We start from the raw sequence: 20,265 nt of genomic DNA, 5'->3' as shown, positions 1-20,265 counted from the left end.
AGGACCTAAGTCAGCCTTACAAATCCAGTACTTTGAAGTCAATGAGTTTTTATTTTTCTAGAATGTAGATGATAGAAGACCAGATACTAGAAAATAAGGTACCTGAACTTTCCATATTTATAAATTCCCTAGTAGAGTTCAGGACAATTTTAAAAGCACTAGTTCATTTTGTTGTAGTAGGGGTATTTCTTTATAACACTTCTAGATTTCTTCATTTCTCTTTAAAAATTTTAAATGTCAGAAGGCTAGTTCCCAGCTATAGGCAACAATTCTCCTTAAGAAGGGGGAGTGGGATAGTAACTTTCACTTTTATACAATAAATCTTTGCCTTGTTGAAATACTTCAGAACTCACATACTGCTTTTGTAATGTTTTTAAAAAATCAAAATTAACGTCAGTATTGTGATTATAAGTATTAAAACATCTATACAGTTTTTAAACACACCAAGTGCATTGAGGAAAATAAAATGATTCAAATGTTATTATTTTTACTTTTCAACTAGTTTAGCAAGTAGGTAGATGTCATAAGCCAACAAATGCTTTAATTTTGCATTTGTTGCAAATTATTCATTCATTCACTTAAAGATATATAGATTGATAAATGTATCTTAACAAATTTTAAAAATCTGATTAGAACAGTACTTTCAATACACAAACATTGATTCACACAGTGATACATAGTCTTTCTGTGGTACTATCAACATTTGCTAAGAATTTTCTTTAATACTGTGAAAATTAGTGTGTTGGTATTATACACTAATGATACTATGTCAGGTTTGCAGCAATGTTGTGGTGGCAGAGGCTGTTGCTATCTCTTGCAAAGAAGCTGTTCAGGAGGATTGTTGAGGAGAGGACTGTTAGTTCCTGTGTTCGTTTTTCCAGCCACACCTTCACCAAGAGCCAGTGACTTTGTGCTGTGATTAGCATCTACATCTGCTTTTCAACAGGCCACTTGCTGTTGGCAGTTCTGCTTCCTAGAATCTGTATTGGCCAAAATTTGTTCAAAGTCTGTAATTCAGTTTCTTACAGACACGTATGAAGTCACCATTGAAGTAACCTTTAGGGAGTTATGAGATGGACTTAGTTTTGTTTATGATAACATTAGAAGACTTGCAATGCCCTTTTTTGATCAACACCTGCTAGAAAATAGGGTAGTAGCTAATTTGTCATGTGACTAGGAAAAGTAGTGTTTCAAAAGTGATTTTCAAGAAAATTGAAACTTTTAACCTTTTAGAAGCCAAGAATACTACTGTATAATAACAGTAGTATCTAAAAGGACCTTTGAGGTATCAAAAACTCATTAAAGAGGCCCGTAAGTCACCAACTCTAGAACCAGACTTCCTGGCTTTTTTCGAGGTAACTGTCATCTGTTTGCTTTTCTCAGAAGCTAAAATTCAATTTGAATACAGTGGGAAGCTAGAAGGCATCAATGACCTGCTTCCTGACAGTATCTGACTAGGATAAATTGGGGTACAGTCTCAGGGTTCATCCAGAGCACTCAGGACAACCCTTCGTCTTCTTTTCAGCATGAGATTAAGTAGAAAAGATGGTGTCACATTCTTGTATCTTTCTCATGTACCCAGTCTATTAACTAAGACAGAGAGAACAAAGGGCATCTTTTTAGGTTGTTGTAATTTATTTGGGTTGTCTAGCTTCCAAATACAAGAGAATAAGCTGATGTGAGGTCTAGAAGAGCAGTAATTATGTTTCCCATTATATCAGTCTTGATCCACCCTTTCTGTTTGGGAAAGACTTGATTTTTAAAAATCTGTCTACCTCCTACCATCTCCTCCCATTTTTTCTTTCACTTCCTCTCTTCCCCGCTACAATTTCCCTTTCTGCTTTTAGGGAATGGCATAAACATCTCACAACCTCTTCAGCTTAGTTAGAAATTGACCCTGGTCATTAAAGTGTGAGCTGGGTAAAATTCTACTTTACTTAGAACTAGCCTTAGGTAAAATAATGAAATCAAATTCTTGAATGCCAGAGACTCCTTTCCATTCTTTTCATTTCTTCAGTTTTTCTAGTTTTCTTTCCCCTTTCTATTCTGTTCTATTTTATAGATTCAGCTTTCTTGCCAGACTGGTATCTCATCATGGAATGAATGTGATCTTATCCTAAGAGACTATTAACATAATAGGTCTATAATCCATTCCCAAGAAAGTTTGTTTTTTCTTAATATCCTGTTTTAAAATGCATAGTTTTTCACTTTATAAGAATGTATTTCTAAAGGTACTGGAAAGGAAGGATTTGGCTGTGGAAGGCAAGGACGAGGGAAGACAGTGATACCAATATGGCCAGTAAATCTAGCTGTAGAGATGGATTTACAAAAACTTGAGATTTACATAGGGCCATTGGGAAAGACCCTTGCCATATCTGTAAGCAAATACTCCATTTCTGAAACATTGATAGCAATTTTTTTTTAGAATTGTAAAACTATTGTTTCAGAATAGTTTGTATATAAACTATATTTGGCATGAAAACATAAGCAATATAATATAATTCAGCCTCTGAAGCACATGCCCTATCAGCCTGGTCTCATTAAAATTTTTTATATATACCACCTATATGCTGCTAATGTATTTGTAAGATAAAGTCCTAGAAATGGAATTGCTAAGTTACAAAGAGTAGCATAATTATACATGTTATGTACTTTGCTCCCCCCTCCCACCCACCCACCCACCATAATATATTTGGGAGATCTTTTAAAGCAAATCCATATGGAACTGCTTCATTCTTTGTAAAGACTACATGCTGTTCTAGTCTATGGCCACTAAACTGTATTGAAATAGTCCTTTATTGATGAACACTTAGGCCATTTTATATCTTGTATTATCCTTTTACCTATGATTTCACATATGTAACCTGTGTAATTATAGATTAACATTTTGGATGGAATTGTTGATTCAAAGGGTATGTGACTTTTTCATTTTGATCAGTATTGCAGATTGTCCTTCCTAGAGGTTGTGGTAATTTATACTCCTTATATATTTCTAGATCTTTTTTCTTCATACTTCAAAATACTCCCATTAGAAATGTATAAGCATTGAATGATATTTTCTCCATTTCTTTTCCAACATAGCCTGTTATCAAACTTTAAGCAGTCTTTTAGGTTAAAAATGTTATCTCAGTATAGTTAACTTGCAGTGGTTTTATTGTGAGGGTTGATCATTTTTTCAGCCTTTTATATTTCCTTTGAACTCTTTATCCTTTGTTTTTTTATATTGAGTCATTGGGGGCTTTCTTATTAATTTGAAGGAGTCTTTATGTATTAAAGAAATTTAGGCCTTTGATATATGAATTGCAAATTTATTTCCTACTTTTGTTTGCTTTTGACTTTGTTTTTTTCCCTACATGGAAGTCTTCATTTTTATGTCATCAAATGTATCAATCTTTTATTTTATGACCTTTGAGTTTTGTGACATTCTTATCCCTACTCTTTTTCATGAATATTTTTCTTCTAGTACTGTAATGGCTTTGGGTTTTTTGTGTGTGTTTTTTTACCCTTAATTCTGATTTGTGTAGTAAAGTATGATTTAGTACTCCAACTTCACTTTTTTTGAGTGGCTATCCAGTTGTCTCAAGATCATTTGTTGACTAATCTCCATTTGAAATTCCACCTTTCTAAATACTATAGTCCCAAGAATAATGTCTCTTCTTAGAAAATGAATAATAAACCCTTGCAATGGATGTTTTCTTGCATTTTGTTTAAATACAATAGTTATGAAATAAGAAGTGCTAAATAATTTTGCCTTAAAATTTTGCCCAATGTATTTATTTTGCTTGAACTGTATGTAGTTGGATCAGAAATTCAGTAGTTAGAAAGGCTGATAGAGTCATCATTTTATACAAGTGGCCGTATTTGTGCCAAGATGATGTACTGAAGAGCAGAATGTGGGGATTTTTTGCATTTATTACAGGATATCAAAATCGAGACACATACATGGTCAGACCAATGAATTGAGTGCCTTCTCTAATGAAGTATATGTTTATTAGAACATTACTATCTTTAGTTTAAGAGTAGAAAAACCACATTAAGAAATCACTGACCTCAGTACAAGATTATTTGAATTATAGATATGTTATAGATTTAGTTGGCAAATACAGCCTACTTTGAATCTGTATCTTGAGTTTTCCTAATAAAGATTATGTTCAATTTTGTCTTAATTTTTTGAAATTCATTCTGCTCAAAAGGTCTTATTCTTAGACCAGATTTCTTGAATTGCTACCACATGTGCTTCTCTACCTCCCCCCACCCTTTTTCTTTAAAAGGGAAGCATCTGGTTTGTATCATGAAGGACTTTCAGAAGCAGTAAGGAGAGGGTAGAAATACTATTTGTATATAATATTTGTATATAATGTAATTTGTATCTCAGCAAAGGTTAATCTTTAGTTGTTAAAACTCTAAGAAGTTTTTTGTTTGTTAAGATACCCGATTAATAGGACATGAGCCTCAAAAAAACATGGTTGAATTGTTTTGGCTTTGTTTCTGTAAGCACACTCTATTGGGGGTGGGAGGTACAGAATGGAAACCTTAACAGTAGAGTGTTAGTTTTTGTTAACCACACTACACTGTCACATAAGGTATAGAAGTCTAGATTCCAGGTACAGGATTCTAGATTCACTATGTCAAAAGGCAGAAGACCATTTATTTCTCTATTACTTGAGCTTCCCTAACAATAAGGAAGGTCGATGGCATCTTGTAAATGAAAAATGTAAGGCTCACAAACAAAATGAATTTCTCTAAAATTGATTCACTCAACCACAGAGAATCCATGTCCTGCAGTACTTTTGTTTGTGTGTGGATTTAAACAACCATTTATTTTTCATAATTGTTCTGTTCTTATTGTGAAACATTATTGTAAATGCAATAATAATTACACTTCTTTCAGTTTGAGACATCTAGGTAGAGGTTACTGCTTTTTCATTTCCTGACAAGATGCACAAGATTGGTATTTTGGTTGGTTGGTTTTGGATGTGCAAACACATTGGTCTTATTTTGTATCATTGACAATCCACAAGGTTGGCTGCTATGTGCTGAACTTTCTGTTCTAGACTTTTTGCCAAGCACTTTATGCAAAACTCTGGTTTAAGTGAAACAGGTTTCATTGTTTTTAGTGAGAGTCCTATTATAAACTGTTGTCAGCTATGTGATGCAAACAGAGGAGTTGGTATGTATATATGGCCATGAAAACAAACCACTAAAACAAGCCTGTCTCTGTTCAACTGGTTGTTTTTCCCTCTCATTCCTGTAGCCTCAGTTCATGTTGTTTACTGCTGGAGGCCTGAGATGGTGTAACTTTCTTTTCTAGGAACTTGGAATTAGAATTCCTCGACCACTAGGACACGGACCAAGCAGATTTATCCCAGAAAAGGAGGTATGTTGTTTGTGAAAGTACATAGTGAACTGTATGCTCTTAAGGAAAAGCTTTCGTGACCCACATCTTGGCATCTGAACAGCTGTTAGTCAACATGTTTTACGGAGAGTTGATCACAGTTAATCATCATGCTTTGGCAGTGAATCTGTGGGATTAGAAAACTCTTGTAGTCATGTTGATTTCTAGTATTTCATGATGCTTTTCCAACACCCATATTTAACTAAGGAAAGGCAAGACTCCACCTGCTTATATTTAGATATTTAGGAGTGCCCGTAGCTGAGTTACTTGGTCTTGACCATCTCCACAGGCCAGTATCAATACTTTATTGGATCTTGAATTTTAAATGTGTAAAAGCTTTGTTTTCACAGGGATTGTTTGCTTTTGTCAATTTTGGTTCTACTTAAATTGAGTGAGAGTAGGCATTGTGAAAAGGAAAGGTTTTAGTATCTGTTTGCAAGCTCTGCAAGTTTGATACTCTAAATCTGTTTCTTTATCTGGATTCTGTCCAAGTCTGCAAACAGCCTATCTAGATGGCCTTTAATGTTCGGCCTTTGTTTATCCTTGTCTACAAAATGTGTGACTGTTTATTCTTCTATCTGCTCCCAGTTGAGTTAAAATTTGTAAAATTATAACCTCTCAAGCCAAATTTAATTTGTTTCTAGATGACACTTAGAATGCAGTTCATGCATATTTTTTTTCTTTAACACTGATCTATAATTTATGTAACCAAAGTTTCCCTTTTATACAGATTCTCCAAGTGGGGAGTGAAGACGCACAGATGCATGCTTTATTTTCAGATTCTTTTGCTGCTTTGGGTCGTTTGGATAACATTACATTAGTGATGGTTTTTCACCCACAATATTTAGAAAGTTTCTTAAAAACTCAACACTATCTACTGCAAATGGATGGGCCATTGCCCCTACATTATCGGCACTACATTGGAATAATGGTTTGTAAACATTTAGTGAAAAATTCTTTGTCTGCCTTATTAAAAAGATGGTTAATGCTTTAAACACAGGAGTAAATACTTATTTACTGACTTTTAATTGGATTCCTGTTAGTATCTGTTCTTCCTCTTAATAAGCTCTCAGGTATAACAGAAAAAGAAGTATGTATTTATACACTGTTGAGGACCATTTTCTATTAAATAAGAGAATAGAGCAGAACACAAGATCTGTTTCACTATTATAAAGTCACTTTGACATAATTGGTGCTACTCCCATTTGATATTTAAATAATATTCTATTATTTCATGGTTATCACCTTAAATTTCCTTTTTAATCTAAGGTTCTGAAAGTTGGTATATAAAATTTCAAATTTTATTTAAAGTTTCTAATGTTCAAATACTTTTATCAGATATTTTTCTCTTCCAATATTTCTGAGGTACTTTCTGTGATGAATGAATTTTTAAACTTATTTTTAAATTTCTTTTCTGTAGTTTAGGAAAATTTTAAAGCATACTAATTAAAAACTTAATTAGCTGTTTTGCATATTGTAAAGAAAAAAGGGTTTGTAGTTCAGGATTTTATTATTTATAGTTAGAATAATCTTTTTGTTTTCTCTTAAGGCTGCAGCAAGACATCAGTGTTCCTACTTAGTGAACCTCCATGTAAATGATTTCCTTCATGTTGGTGGGGACCCCAAGTGGCTTAATGGTTTAGAGAATGCTCCTCGAAAACTACAAAACTTAGGAGAACTTAACAAAGTGTTAGCCCATAGACCTTGGCTCATTACCAAAGAACACATTGAGGTAAGTAGTGAAGTAACATATCTACAGGGTCATTAAAAAAGACTTTAATAGACTATTTTTAGAACAGTTGAGGTTTATAGAAAAGTGGCATAGAAAGCACAGAATTCCTGTATTGTACTCTCTCAACCTCCTACCTGCCCCCACACACTCAGGTTCTCCTGTTTTTAACATCTAGCATTATTAGTATGGTTTATTTTCTGTAATTGATGGATCAGTATTGATATATTACTATTAACTAAAGTCTGTAGTTTACATTAGAGTTTACTCTTTGTGTTGTATAGTTCTCTGGGTTTTGACAAATGTTTGTCCTATATCTACCATTATAGTATCATACAGAATAGTTTCACTGCTCTAAAAAAATCCCCTGCACTCCCCTGTTCTTTCTCCCCTTCTCCCTAAACTCCTGCAACTACTGATCTTTTTACCGACTCTCTAGTTTTGCCTTTTCCAGAATGTCATATAGTTGGAATCATATAGCATATAGTCTATAGCTTTATCAGACTGGCTTCTTTTACTTATCAGTATGTACTTAAGGTTTTTCCACGTCTTTTCATGGCTTGGTAGCTTATTTATTTTTATTGCTGAAAAACAGTCCAATGTATGGATGTACCACCGTTTGTTTATCCATTCACCTACTGAAGCATATCTTGGTTACTTCTAGTTTGGGGCAATAAAGCATTTGGTGTTTTGGATTTTAGCCATTCTGATAGGTGTGAAGTGGCATCTTGTTGTATATCTTTTAAAAATACCATCTTAAACTAGTTCCTTCTGGTTCTATTTATTAATACAGATAATAAAAGTAGATCGACATTCTCTAAAAGTACAATGCAGTAGAAATTCTTGAAAATACATATTTTTGGTTTTGTCTATTTTATAGAATATTTTAGATACTTTTACATAATTGAAACATCAAGAAGATATAAGATTTGAATATGATTAATGCAATGTCTATTATATTGTTGAATAATGAAAAATTATACAAGATTATAAAATAGATAATGAAGCAGAAGGGACACAGTTTTAAGACTGAAGAATTATAGACTTTACCTTGGGCATAATTTTTTAAATATAATTTGACCTAGGAATATTCAGTTAAGTTGTTCAAATGACTATCTTAAAAATTCCTTGAGGAGGTTTGATAATAAAAAACAGGCATATCTTAAACAGTAGCTTTTACTTTAAATACAGATTACATTTGGTTTGAAACTTTGAACTAAAAGCATAGTTAATCCATTCATAATCCAGGATCTGAAATATAGCAACTGCTTTTATTATGTTTTTAATGAAAAATGCATTATATTTTTAAGTCAGGATTTTAGAAAGTGAAAATAATAATGAATGCTATTATCAGGCTATGTTAAGATCTATTTGTAAATACATGATCATAAAAATTAGCAAATTCTGGGTTCTACATACCTCAAATTTTAATTATATACAAGGTTTTGTATAATGACTAATGCTGTTTTCCGTAGATTAAATGCCAAGATGTACTATATACTTTCACCAACACCATATATCCCACTATAAAAATGTTCTAATTTTTTTTCCTAAGGGACTTTTAAAGGCTGAAGAGCACAGTTGGTCCCTTGCAGAACTGGTACATGCAGTAGTTCTACTCACACACTATCATTCTCTTGCCTCGTTCACATTTGGGTGTGGAATCAGTCCAGAAATTCATTGTGATGGTGGCCACACATTCAGACCTCCTTCTGTTAGTAACTACTGCATCTGTGACTTTACAAATGGCAATCACGGTGTGGATGAAACGCAGGTCAACTCAGCAGGAAATGTTTCAGTAAGTATCTATTATTTGTTATAGGATTGTCATAGGACTAATCACAATAATTGCTGTTGCTTTATTTTTTCATTTATCTTCTTAGAAAATCCACACTGTTAAGTCCATAGCGATAGTAAGCCCCTATATCTGCTTATTCAAGACCCACTAGGAGGTTGTACTCCAGTAATTTTAAGATTAGGAGCCAGCGGCATGTGCCCCATCAAGCCAGCTAGTATTGAATGGCTCCTGCAGGGTGAGGAGGTGAGGCTGAGATTAGTGCTTCATGGTGGTGGTGACTTCTTCGTGCTGATTGCATCTTTTTTTCCCCTTTGCATGCGCACGCACGCGCACACACACACACAAACAGGCTGGCTTGTTATCTTTTAGAAGATTTAATGAGCCTTGATCTGGAAATTTCTCCTTTTAAAATTCTTTGGACAGATGGAATTGCCTTTAACTTACATATTTGACTGTGGGCAAGTTATCTAACCTCTCTGGGCCTCTGTTCTTTCATGTCTAAATAAAGCATTTAATTATGGTGACATCAGCACCATGCTATTCTAATAAGGCCCAAGGCCATCAGTTTCACCCTTTTTTGAGCTACCTGGATTCATGTTATAGGCTTGCATATGGCCACTGATTATTTATCAAAGCTCAGAGGTTATAAGATGGTCTAAGGGAGAGAATACCAGTTGCTAGGATGCTTGGAATTGTACTGTGGTCCTTTTTCCACCTCTGATTTAGTATAATGCTAAAGAAAAAGTACCTGATTATTTTTAGTTATCCCTCTATTAAATGAGATAATAGTGAAATAGAAAATTTTGCTCTAGTAGACAAGCTTCCTTTTTTCAGGCGTTGAGTTGGCTACTTTTAGAAAGTTTACAGTTCACACTGATGGCACTTGACAATGAGCTGATAATAGCTTCTTCCTTTGAGGTGCATATCAGATTTCTGACTCAGTTCTTCAATTATATTAAAAAGTAGATGAAAAATAATTTCCTCATATTAAAATTTAAATATTAAAATGAAATGCCTTAACTTTTTTTATACTAACAACTTTAAGAGATTGTTCAAGGAGCAAAAGATATATACTTTGTTTCCTTTCCTTTATATTTCAGTGTAATCTATCAAGAATTGTTTCTTCTAAGAATACTTAAAATTTGGGTAATTTATTTTAAAAGAAAATGGGTAAACAGATAAATTGATATAATGAGAGATATAATGTAAGTTGACAGAGATCTTGATTTTAAAAAACAAAACAAAACCTTGGGTCATTCTGTTAAGCAACACCTAATCCTTTTCGGCCCCCTTTTTATTTTTGTTTGGCTACTGATCCTGTCTCATGAATAACTACAGAGATGTATGCATCAAAAGAATCATCAATACATCATAGAAACACTTTCTATCATGAAATTATGAGAGAATGTGCTTAAGTACATGGTATTTTGACTTAAGCGTTAGGATCATATGAAAATATAAAGTACAAGTAGTGTAGACTATTTTTCTCTTAATGTAGAATTATCCTGACAGTCATCCTGCAACAAATATTTCTTGAAAATCTACTATGTGCCAGGCACTATCCGAGGTTCTGAATATAGACTAATAAACAGACAGGTCCCCTGCTCTTATGTAGGTTTGGTCTCAGGGAGGCAGACATTAAACTAGTATCAGGCAATAACAGTTACAACCTGTGATTGGTGCTCTGAAGGAAAGAGCAGAGTGCTATTTGAGAATAATTAGGGTGGCTGGGTCGGGGATGAGGGTCAGGAGAAGCATGTAATCTGACACCTAAAGGACCAATGGGTCCTTCAGGGAAAAATAGAGGAAAAGAGTAGAAGAGTAAGGGGAAGAACATTCCTAGCAAAATAAATTTTTTAAGGGGAAAACATTGATTTTGTATCTGAATATTGAGATTTGAAAGTTTAAGATTTATTACTATATCTATTTTATAAGATATAAATTCCATAGATTTGATTCAGCTTTCATATTTAGAATACAGCAGGGTAGAGAAGTATAAATTGTTTGGGTAGTTCAAGACCACTTGGCTAGTCCTCATGTGTCAGACCTGTGACTATCATGGTGCCACTGTTGTCATCTCAGCAAGTGGCAGCCCTATTTGCAGAGGTCAGGTAGACAACTCCAGCCCTGTAATGACAGGTTCCATTCTTAATTGCTAAATTGAAAGTATAGAACTGATTACTATAATTTAAAGATAGACATATGTTGACAATATGCCCAGTGTACACAGTCGATGCAAAATCATGTATACTTTGTGTATCTTATTTGTTTAAACTAATTGAGCAAGTAGAAGTTAACTTTTAATTATTCAGTTCTGTTTTAAATTGACAAGTATTAAACTTTAATTTTTAAAACTCAGCATTAACAATATTACTTATTTTCTAAGGTACAAACATTAGAATGTATTCTTACAATTGTTCTCTCATAAAACTTGCATATCTGTGTATAATAAATAAGCCTAACCAGTTTTTGATTCATTCATGTACATTAAAATTATAAGATCTATTTTTCCTATATTCTGATAAGATCCAAAATCTTATAGGATAGACTTAAAATTCAAAAGTTTCATCCTCTAACATATGTAACATAATTGTATTTTATCTTCAGGTTAGTGAGTCTTTCTTTGAAGTCGAAGCCCTCATGGAAAAGATGAGGCAATTACAGGAATGTCGAGATGAAGAAGAGGCAAGTCAAGAAGAGATGGCTTCACGTTTTGAAATAGAAAAAAGAGAGAGTATGTTTGTCTTCTCTTCAGGTAAAAGCAACCATTATATAAGTGATCAAATTTCTAATGCTTAAAAAAAAAAAAAATAGCCCAGCTCTTTTATTTAAAGAATTTTAAGAGTTTTTAAACATCAATCAAAATATGTCTTTCCTTTTGGAGGCTATAGTATATGTATTCCTACTAATAGATAAAGCAGGCAACCCAGAAAAAGGAAATTATAGTGAGAATAGTGCTAGACTAAGAGGAAGGACATTTAGGAAAATCTTAATTTGCATACAGGCATACTTTGGAGATACAGTGGGTTTGGTTCCCAACCACCAGAGTAAAGCAAGTATCGCAATAAAGTGAATCAAAACCTTTCTGCTGGTGGAAGGTCTTGCCCTTAGTTTATAAAAAACACAACATCTGTGAAGTGCAGTAAAAGCAAAGTGCAGTACAACAAAGTATGCCTGTAAATGAAAGTTGGCTTTTAGCTTGTTTTTCCTTCAAAAAAAGATTTTGTTTCTATTTACTTGACACTATAATCTCATCAACTCCTAAATGTGAAGATAATCGAGATAGGCTTATTTAGAACAGTGCAGGTAAACACTGTAAAAATGATGACACATACTTCTTCATTCACCATTCTAAAACCTTTGAGCTATTAGAGATCATATCATATATTGTATGACAGTATTCAACAAAAATAGTCCAAGTGCCAAAGTTTAGAGCATAGTTGATTTATCACCATAAAGAATATCCAGAAAGGTGTTCATACTTTAAGTACATACTTTAAGTAGAACCTAATATCTATAAATTGGAATGGAGATAGAGGGTCTCAATGAAAAGTATAAAAAATTCAACCGTGAGTATTTTTTTATAACAGAGAATCTACTTCAATTATATTCCATTTACTGGTAAGTGATTTCTCTTTATAGTTTTAAGACTCTATCGTAATAGATAAAATGAATTTTAAGTAGCATACAGTGTTTGAAAAGTTTTAATGGCTTTTTTTTATTGTTATTATTTCAGATGATGAAGAAGTTCCACCAGCAAGAGATGTATCTCGTCATTTTGAGGATACTAGTTATGGCTATAAGGATTTCTCTAGACATGGGATGCACGTTCCAACATTTCGAGTCCAGGTAAAATTGCAACTTGTATGCACATGAGTGGTTTGAAATATTTCAATCTGACTTAAAATGAGAGAGAGCCACATGGATTTGAGCACTATAAAATGTAGAAATAAGTACCTTTTCTATGTACAGGCATTTCCCTTAGGTATATTTATTGTACTGTTAAAGGTGTATTTATTGTATTGTTAAAGTTTATATCAGTTGCTCAGAATTCACAACACATTCACCCATAAAACAAAATTACAGTGGTGGTTAGGTTCCCAAATGGTGCATAAAAACTTGCTTAAGGTTCTAATATAACTAAGCTATAAATAGTAGTTGCATTTGAACATAGCTAGCATTTACAGCTTTGGTTTTTCTCCCCTCTCCTACTGAATCCCAGTGTTAAAGTGAGGTGATTTCTGCTACGTATGCACCAGGCCAGGCCTGAGTGACAAGCAAAATATCCTCAACATATCAAACATTAAGTGTGGGAGGGAGAGGAGTGAAAAAGTCAGAGGTAAAAGATGTGTTTAAATACAGAAAATAAAGCATAATAATTACAGTATCCCAAATCCCTTTAAAATATGAACTCAGTCTTATTTGAAGCAATGAGAATTTTTGAGGGTTTCAAATTTAAACCTTGGGAGAATTCACATAAAAAAATGTTATTCTAAAATTACTTAACAGCTATCAGAGTAAATAAGGTTAGTGATCTAGGGAACAGAATAATTATTGTTAGAGCCATTTTCTTTAGCTCCCAAACATTAATTTTGAAATACATAGTAAAATTTCCCAGATACACTTTTGTGTACATTGAGTCCATGGAAACTTAGGGACCTGGTGGTCCTCCAGGATACCAGGCTCCTGTTTTTGTTTGGGAGGAGACACTGTGCTAAGCGCTTTGCAAGCATATTTCAGGAGTAACAGTAGCTGTATTCTGTAGTACCAGAATAAAAGTTGACAGTCATCAATTAACAAATGTTCCCCTATTCTGTGCTCTAGTTTTTTGATTCCAGTCCATTTGTAGAAACATACAGTTGTTTAAATGTATTTTTAAAATAATTTATTGTATAAATATTTAGAATAAATATTTAATTAAGATGAGTTGATATTCCTAACTTTTCCAATTATTGTAAGGGGCTAGTGTTAGTGATAACTGTTTTACTAGAATTAGGAAAATATTTGAGAACTGTAAGATTTTATTTATTTGCTCAAGGAATTAAGATAATATTTAAGGGGACAAAAATAGACATAAGGAAGAGTTATAGAATATTTCTTCTTGATAGTGAAATTGTTCTTGAAATATAATAGATCAGAATTGAAGAAATTACGTGGGCTGGAAATTTTATGAAAGGAGATTAGGAATTGAGAGATTTGAGTGGTCCAAAAGCATCAGCATTGTATACGGAGGAGACTATAAGCAATAATTGAGTTAGGTTAAGGGATAGAGTGTGGGAAGGGATCATAAACTAACTGGCTGGGTTGCTGAGAGCTTTTAGCAAAAGATTCTTATTTCTGACTAGTGAGAAATCAGTTTAAAATTGGTCAGGCTTGTAGGTTTTGACCAAAGTAACGACATAATATCAAAGAGGTGTTTTAAGAAAATAAATATGGGAGTGACATAGAAGTAGGGTCTTATTAAGTTTTATATGAGTTGGAAAGAAAGGAATCAGTGAGATTTAATGTAGGAAAACTAACTAGGAGACTCAGTTGATAAGGCTGAGAGACAGAGAAAGGGATAGGAGGAAAAAGAATGAGTGATGTGTGTTGAAACAAAACTTGAGGACAATTTGAATGGGTGCAGTGATGGAAAAGGAGAGAGGACTCCCGAGGTGGTTGCCTCTGGAGGCTGAGTGAGGAAGCAGAGAGAGAGAAAGCTAAAAACAGTGGCCTGTAAGAGATTCCCCTGGTTTTTAAACTTGCTAAGTTATAAAACATAGCCTTTTGCATGTTGCAGTATAGAAATCGAAAACATCAGAGTGGAGTGTAAGTGAAGCTGGGAGCTAGGGACGTACTAGAAAGGCAGTGGATCCCAACTGCCATTAGTAATCTCACCACTCTACAGAGTGGCAGACTTAAAACTATACTTGGCCACATTTTATTGACATTTGTTCTCTGTATTTAGGACTATTGCTGGGAAGACCATGGTTACTCTTTGGTAAATCGCCTTTATCCAGATGTGGGACAATTGATTGATGAGAAATTTCACATTGCTTACAATCTTACTTATAATACAATGGCAATGCACAAAGATGTTGATACCTCAATGCTCAGACGCGCTATTTGGAACTATATTCACTGCATGTTTGGAATAAGGTTAGTCTTTTCTTGTGTTTATAAAGAGATATTTTTCATTGGGCTAAATTATTCAAGTACTTGGAACACATGCACACAGACACACATACATGTAAACTCTAAACCTCCCTTTCTCCACTAGCTTATTTTTATGCTATGCTTCAGAGAACTGATTTATTACAGTTTGGTTTGTTCTCTTTCCTGGCTAGGCAAGAGGGAGAGGTAGGGACATTGACAAGATGCCTCCAGGGAAGGAGAGGGTGGGTAAGCAAGCTGGTCCTAGAGCATGGAGGAAAAGAGGTAGAGTTTATTATAGAACATCTTCAGTATCTTTTCTCTTTGTATCATCTTCTATCTCCTGACACACTTACACTTCTACCTTCTTGGACCTTAGTATCCTTACCCCTCTGGCTGTTCTCAAGCTCCATCTGAAGCTACTCCCTACTCCTGTGATACTTCCATCAAAATGCAAAACGTTCATGTCATGACTGTTAGGTATTCAGCAACATTATTATATAGGAAATGTAGCCATTATATACCACCTTCTAACAGATGCACACAAACTCATTGCTACAGTACTTTCTGATTGGTTTAGCTATAAAACCAGGCTTTCTCTGGCTATTTTACCAGTGGCCAGGCTATTGGCTTTAGCCCCTTGTATATTAGGACCAGCTTGGCAAGAACTTTCTCCTTTTTCCACTGAAAACCAAATAAGAGACCTCAGTCCTTGGGTGTTCTAGAAGCCATCCCCCAGTGGAGCTGAGCAGACAATGGTGCCTTTGACCATTCTGGCTTAAAGCAGAACAGCGTCTCCTGAGTGTAGGGACTGTGAGGCCGTCTATAGACCATCCTTTCCTCTGGAACAGCCCCCTACCTCTTCTTCTCATCTGACCCTAGAAACTCCTGGAAACATGACAAAAATAATCCTAATTACTTTTATTTACGCAAGTGGATCCCAAGTTACATATCATGTAATAGTACTAATATAATAAATATTGTTCGACTAATTAATTTTAGCAATACTCATAAATTCAGTTTCCGGAATTTATCCTTAGTGTGGTTGCTTGTTCATGATTGTAAATATATACTGTTGTTTGGGTGGGCACTGGCAAATTTTCTGTTCCTCTCTCAAACTTCTGTTTCATATCCTTTTATACTTACTTATCCACCCCCATTTAAACATTGTAAAGCTGTTATTTGGGGGAAAAGAGGGAAAAGAATACAGCATTTACTTGTGACATCTGTACTTTCCTAAGAAAACAGACTATACATTGAAAATAAAATTCTCACTTTGTCTTTCAACAGATATGATGACTATGACTATGGTGAAATTAACCAGCTATTGGACCGTAGCTTTAAAGTTTATATCAAAACTGTTGTTTGCACTCCTGAAAAGGTTACCAAAAGAATGTATGATAGCTTCTGGAGGCAGTTCAAGCACTCCGAGAAGGTATGCACCCATTGTGACTTGTTTATTCTGTAACTTAGCAGTCACTCTTTTTCTCCGTCACCTAATCAAATGGCTCTCAAACCTTTCTATCATCTCCACCAACCTAGAGAACTTTCTAGCACCACTGCCTCAGGTACCCCTTTGGAGAAAACCTCATTATGGTGCTGAAGTAAAAGAATAAAGACAGGTGGCCTGGCCAGTCTTGAGAAATGTGCTGAAATGGCTGTCACAACCTACAAGAAAGTAGGCTGTTTTACAAGAGCTCTTTTATGTTGTTTTTGGTAGAAATATCTGGTCTGGTCTTTGATTCATCTTTACAGAAATTATTGAATGAAGATTAGGCAAGGGAAGTTAGTATTCTAATAAAGCATTATCTAGATTTTCTGAATTATAACAAAGCTCCAAGAAGAGAGAGGATCAAACGTAAGTTCAAAACGTCTATCCAAAAAGAACATCAGATAGCTTTCATTTTGAGAAATTGATATTCTGCTCATCAAACTCAAGACTTCTAAGTTTTTCAGGGGCACACAGTAAATGTACCTGATTTTTGGTGTTTATTTATTACATGCACTTAAAAACTGATTTGAATGCTTACCTTACCTTAAATGATGTTGTATTTCATATTCAGGTTCACGTTAATCTGCTTCTTATAGAAGCTAGGATGCAAGCAGAACTCCTTTACGCTCTGAGAGCCATCACCCGCTATATGACCTGATGCCTTTCCTCCATTAAAGATGATGGAATGATCAGCAGATATAGTCTACAAAGGGAAGGTACTAAGCCCCAGGACCAATGGTAGATAAAAGAATTCAGAAATTCATTGTGCCATGATTCCTTTAGTTTCTGCTATTTTACTGTGGAAATGCCACTGCTGGCACGAGCAGTGAATGCTTGGCAGCTTCAAGTTTAGAGCTGTGAAGAGGGGTTGCCGTTCACAGTATTTTGCTTTCTGACAGTACAAGATGCTGTATAACTGTTTTAATACAGCAAGTAGTAACTCTCCAAATCCTGTTGCTTTTATGTTAAATAAGATAACAAGAATCAGAACATGCAAAGAATGGGACTTGGATAATGACATAAGCTTTATAAAGAATTTTAGATCTTGGTGCTGCTATTTCTGCTGGTGGAATGAATAGAGTGGCTATTCCAGTTAAGCTATTAGTAATAAAAGTGAACACTGCTACTATCTGAGCCTACATACATAATTTGTGTGGTTTCAAATTAAACTTGCATATGTGTTAATTTTGTTGCATCTAAAACATTGAATTACAGCTCAGCAAAGACCATTTTGATGGTAACATATTTCTTTTATTATAGTTGTTTTTTAAATTCAGAGTTATTGGATGATGTTGAATTACAGTGTCACTCTTAAAAGATTTTCTTCAAAAAGCTATCTTAAATGAAAGTGTGTAAATTATAAGAAAAGCTGGATATCTCTTGATATGCTGTTTCCCCAAGATTCTCTGACAGTGGAGGGCAGCTATCTGGTGCAATATTTTTGTTCCCAGCACCAAAGTTGTGGGTAATGTTGCTGTAGACGGCTGCACAGTCCCAGGTGCATTCTTCCCCTCTGCTCCTGCCCGCCTCACTGTCCCCACTTTAAAAGTTGTGCAGCTCCTTAAATAATAAAGCTGGAAAATATTTTTAGTCATGTTATCAAATTTGATTTATAAAAATGCTAACTTTGAAATGTAAACAGGTTTGGGAAAATGTATTAAGTACTTTATAATCTGGAAGCATGAATTGCTTTTGAAGTCTGTCAGTATTATTGGTATTTTTCAATAAAGAATAACTTTTCTCCAAATTTATTTGCTGTCTCAATCTCTTTAAAAAGTCATGACTTTACAATCAGTAACAATTCTGAGTTTCTATTTACTTTCATTAGCCAAGTAGATTGACACTTAAATAATTCTGTAATAAGATGAGAGACACCTACTAAATGGCAAACTCAAAGTTATTTTGAAGGATATAAAAAAGAGTAGACCTTCAGGATCTTAGGTAAGACTGTTTTATCTTGGACGTGATTTATATGGTCCCATGCCTAGTCCCTTTTGAACTGAGATGTTTTAGAGTTCAAACAGAATTATTAAGAATTATTAAGAAACAAGAACTTATTAGAGAGTGACTACATAACAAAAAACGACAACTATAATTGGTCTAAATTTTATCAAAGCTGTTGTAATAACTGTTACTCATCAAAACATTTATTGAGCTCAGTCTATTGCTTACAAATTTGTAATGTATGGATGAGGATGGGGATAGGAGTGGGGAGGCACAATTTTTAATTGGCACCTGCCTTCAAGAATATATACCCTACTGGAAAGACATGACTAAACTAATTAGATAGAAATAAATTATTATCATCACTATATTTTATATTTAAAGATAGGGTTATATTTATATGTATAAGTCCATTTCTAGTTAGCTTACAATAACATGTACATGGTCCTACCCATTGAATTTGCATCATGCCCTTACCTTCTTCTCACTGCTGCTGAGTTACCATAGCAATACAGGGGAACCCAACAAGTAAGGTTGCACTGGATAGAGTTAAAGTTTTACTCATTCTGCTGCTGCTTTGTCTCAAAAATACAAAATTTCCAAGCATATTTTTCATCGGTATACTCTGAAAGTTTTATTAGCATATTTTTGACTAGTGAATACCATAGGGATAGCAAAAAGCAGGTGGATGGGGAGTCACATCACCAATGAAGCTCCAGGTCCTCATCCTACTATAGATTGTAATCAGTAGTAGGATGATCACAAAATAAGATCAATTGAATGCATTGTTTTAGTCCATTACGAATGATAATCACTTAGAAATCACAAGTCAAAATGAAATTTTAATGAGTAAAATATCTAAGGTAATAACGGTGTACACGTGATACAGAGCTGATGTTTCAATGCCTCCCATGTGACAGGTGCTTCCTGTTACTGAGAATGTTTTCTCAAAACTAAACACAGGATTTATAATGTTACTATAATCTTTGAAGCTAATAGTTTCCAAAATAATTGGGGAATGTGAAAAAGAATACTCTATGGGCTATCAAAACCCTCCCAACAAGAGCTTATTTTTTTCCATAAATAATTATGAAAGGATTTCTAGTTGCGATTTCCAGGATTCCATTTTTAAAATCTGAGGGGTTTGAGGGTAAAACTTGGGGAATTTTTTTGTTAGGCCAAACTTAATTCAGTATCTCTTATTATAAGAATGAGATTAAATTCCAAACAGTTCTGTATTTACCATAATTATTTAAGTTTAACTTCATATCAACAGTGGTGATATTTTAAACTTAAAATTCATTTAAAAGCTAAAAGATTTGTATTCTTTTAACGGTTTAGCTATTTGAAATTAGTTTTGATAATAGACAATGGTAGATATGTAAATAAAACTCATTGGATATCATGTTTTCCAAGCATATTTTTCATCAGGATACTCTGAAAGTGAATACCATAGGGATAGCAAAAAGCAGGTGGATGGGAAGTCACATCACCAATGCAGCTCCAGGTCTTCATTCTCCATGGAGACACTGAGCTAAAAACAATATAAGGACCAAAGTCTGGAAATGAGTTGGGAATCCACAGCACCCAGATAAACACACAGCCAGGAAGAGGCTGCACCAAAAAGTGTAGAAAAGTTTGTAACATTTTGCTCATCCTAGCCCCTACCCTTACTCGGCAGGGTGTGAGGCAATTGAGAGGAAACTCCCAATTCCTGGCTCTTCCCTTGGGACATAAAGAAAGAATAAAATGGAACTTGTGTCCAACATTCTGGT

At 34.3% G+C, this 20,265-nt stretch overlaps 1 protein-coding gene across 2 annotated transcripts in view; it reads left to right on the top strand.

Annotated features, from left to right (window-relative positions):
• SESN1 (sestrin 1) overlaps positions 1-18,293 on the top strand; it is an 86,520-nt gene extending 68,227 nt beyond the window's left edge. For both annotated transcript variants that reach the window (XM_016160187.2, XM_016160188.2), the window contains exons 2-10: positions 5,312-5,377; positions 6,126-6,326; positions 6,945-7,127; positions 8,680-8,922; positions 11,530-11,677; positions 12,659-12,771; positions 14,870-15,060; positions 16,345-16,489; positions 17,118-18,293. In XM_016160187.2, the coding sequence (XP_016015673.1) occupies positions 5,312-5,377; positions 6,126-6,326; positions 6,945-7,127; positions 8,680-8,922; positions 11,530-11,677; positions 12,659-12,771; positions 14,870-15,060; positions 16,345-16,489; positions 17,118-17,204 (1,377 nt within the window). In that variant the 3' untranslated portion in view covers positions 17,205-18,293. The remainder of the gene's footprint in view (positions 1-5,311; positions 5,378-6,125; positions 6,327-6,944; positions 7,128-8,679; positions 8,923-11,529; positions 11,678-12,658; positions 12,772-14,869; positions 15,061-16,344; positions 16,490-17,117) is intronic.
• The last annotated feature ends 1,972 nt before the right edge of the window (positions 18,294-20,265 follow it).

Source organism: Rousettus aegyptiacus, unplaced genomic scaffold (assembly GCF_014176215.1).
Source record: "Rousettus aegyptiacus isolate mRouAeg1 unplaced genomic scaffold, mRouAeg1.p scaffold_m13_p_1, whole genome shotgun sequence".
NCBI lineage: Eukaryota > Metazoa > Chordata > Mammalia > Chiroptera > Pteropodidae > Rousettus > Rousettus aegyptiacus.
The sequence above is the reverse complement of the archived record's forward strand: the minus strand, read 5'-3'. Positions and strand labels throughout refer to the sequence as shown.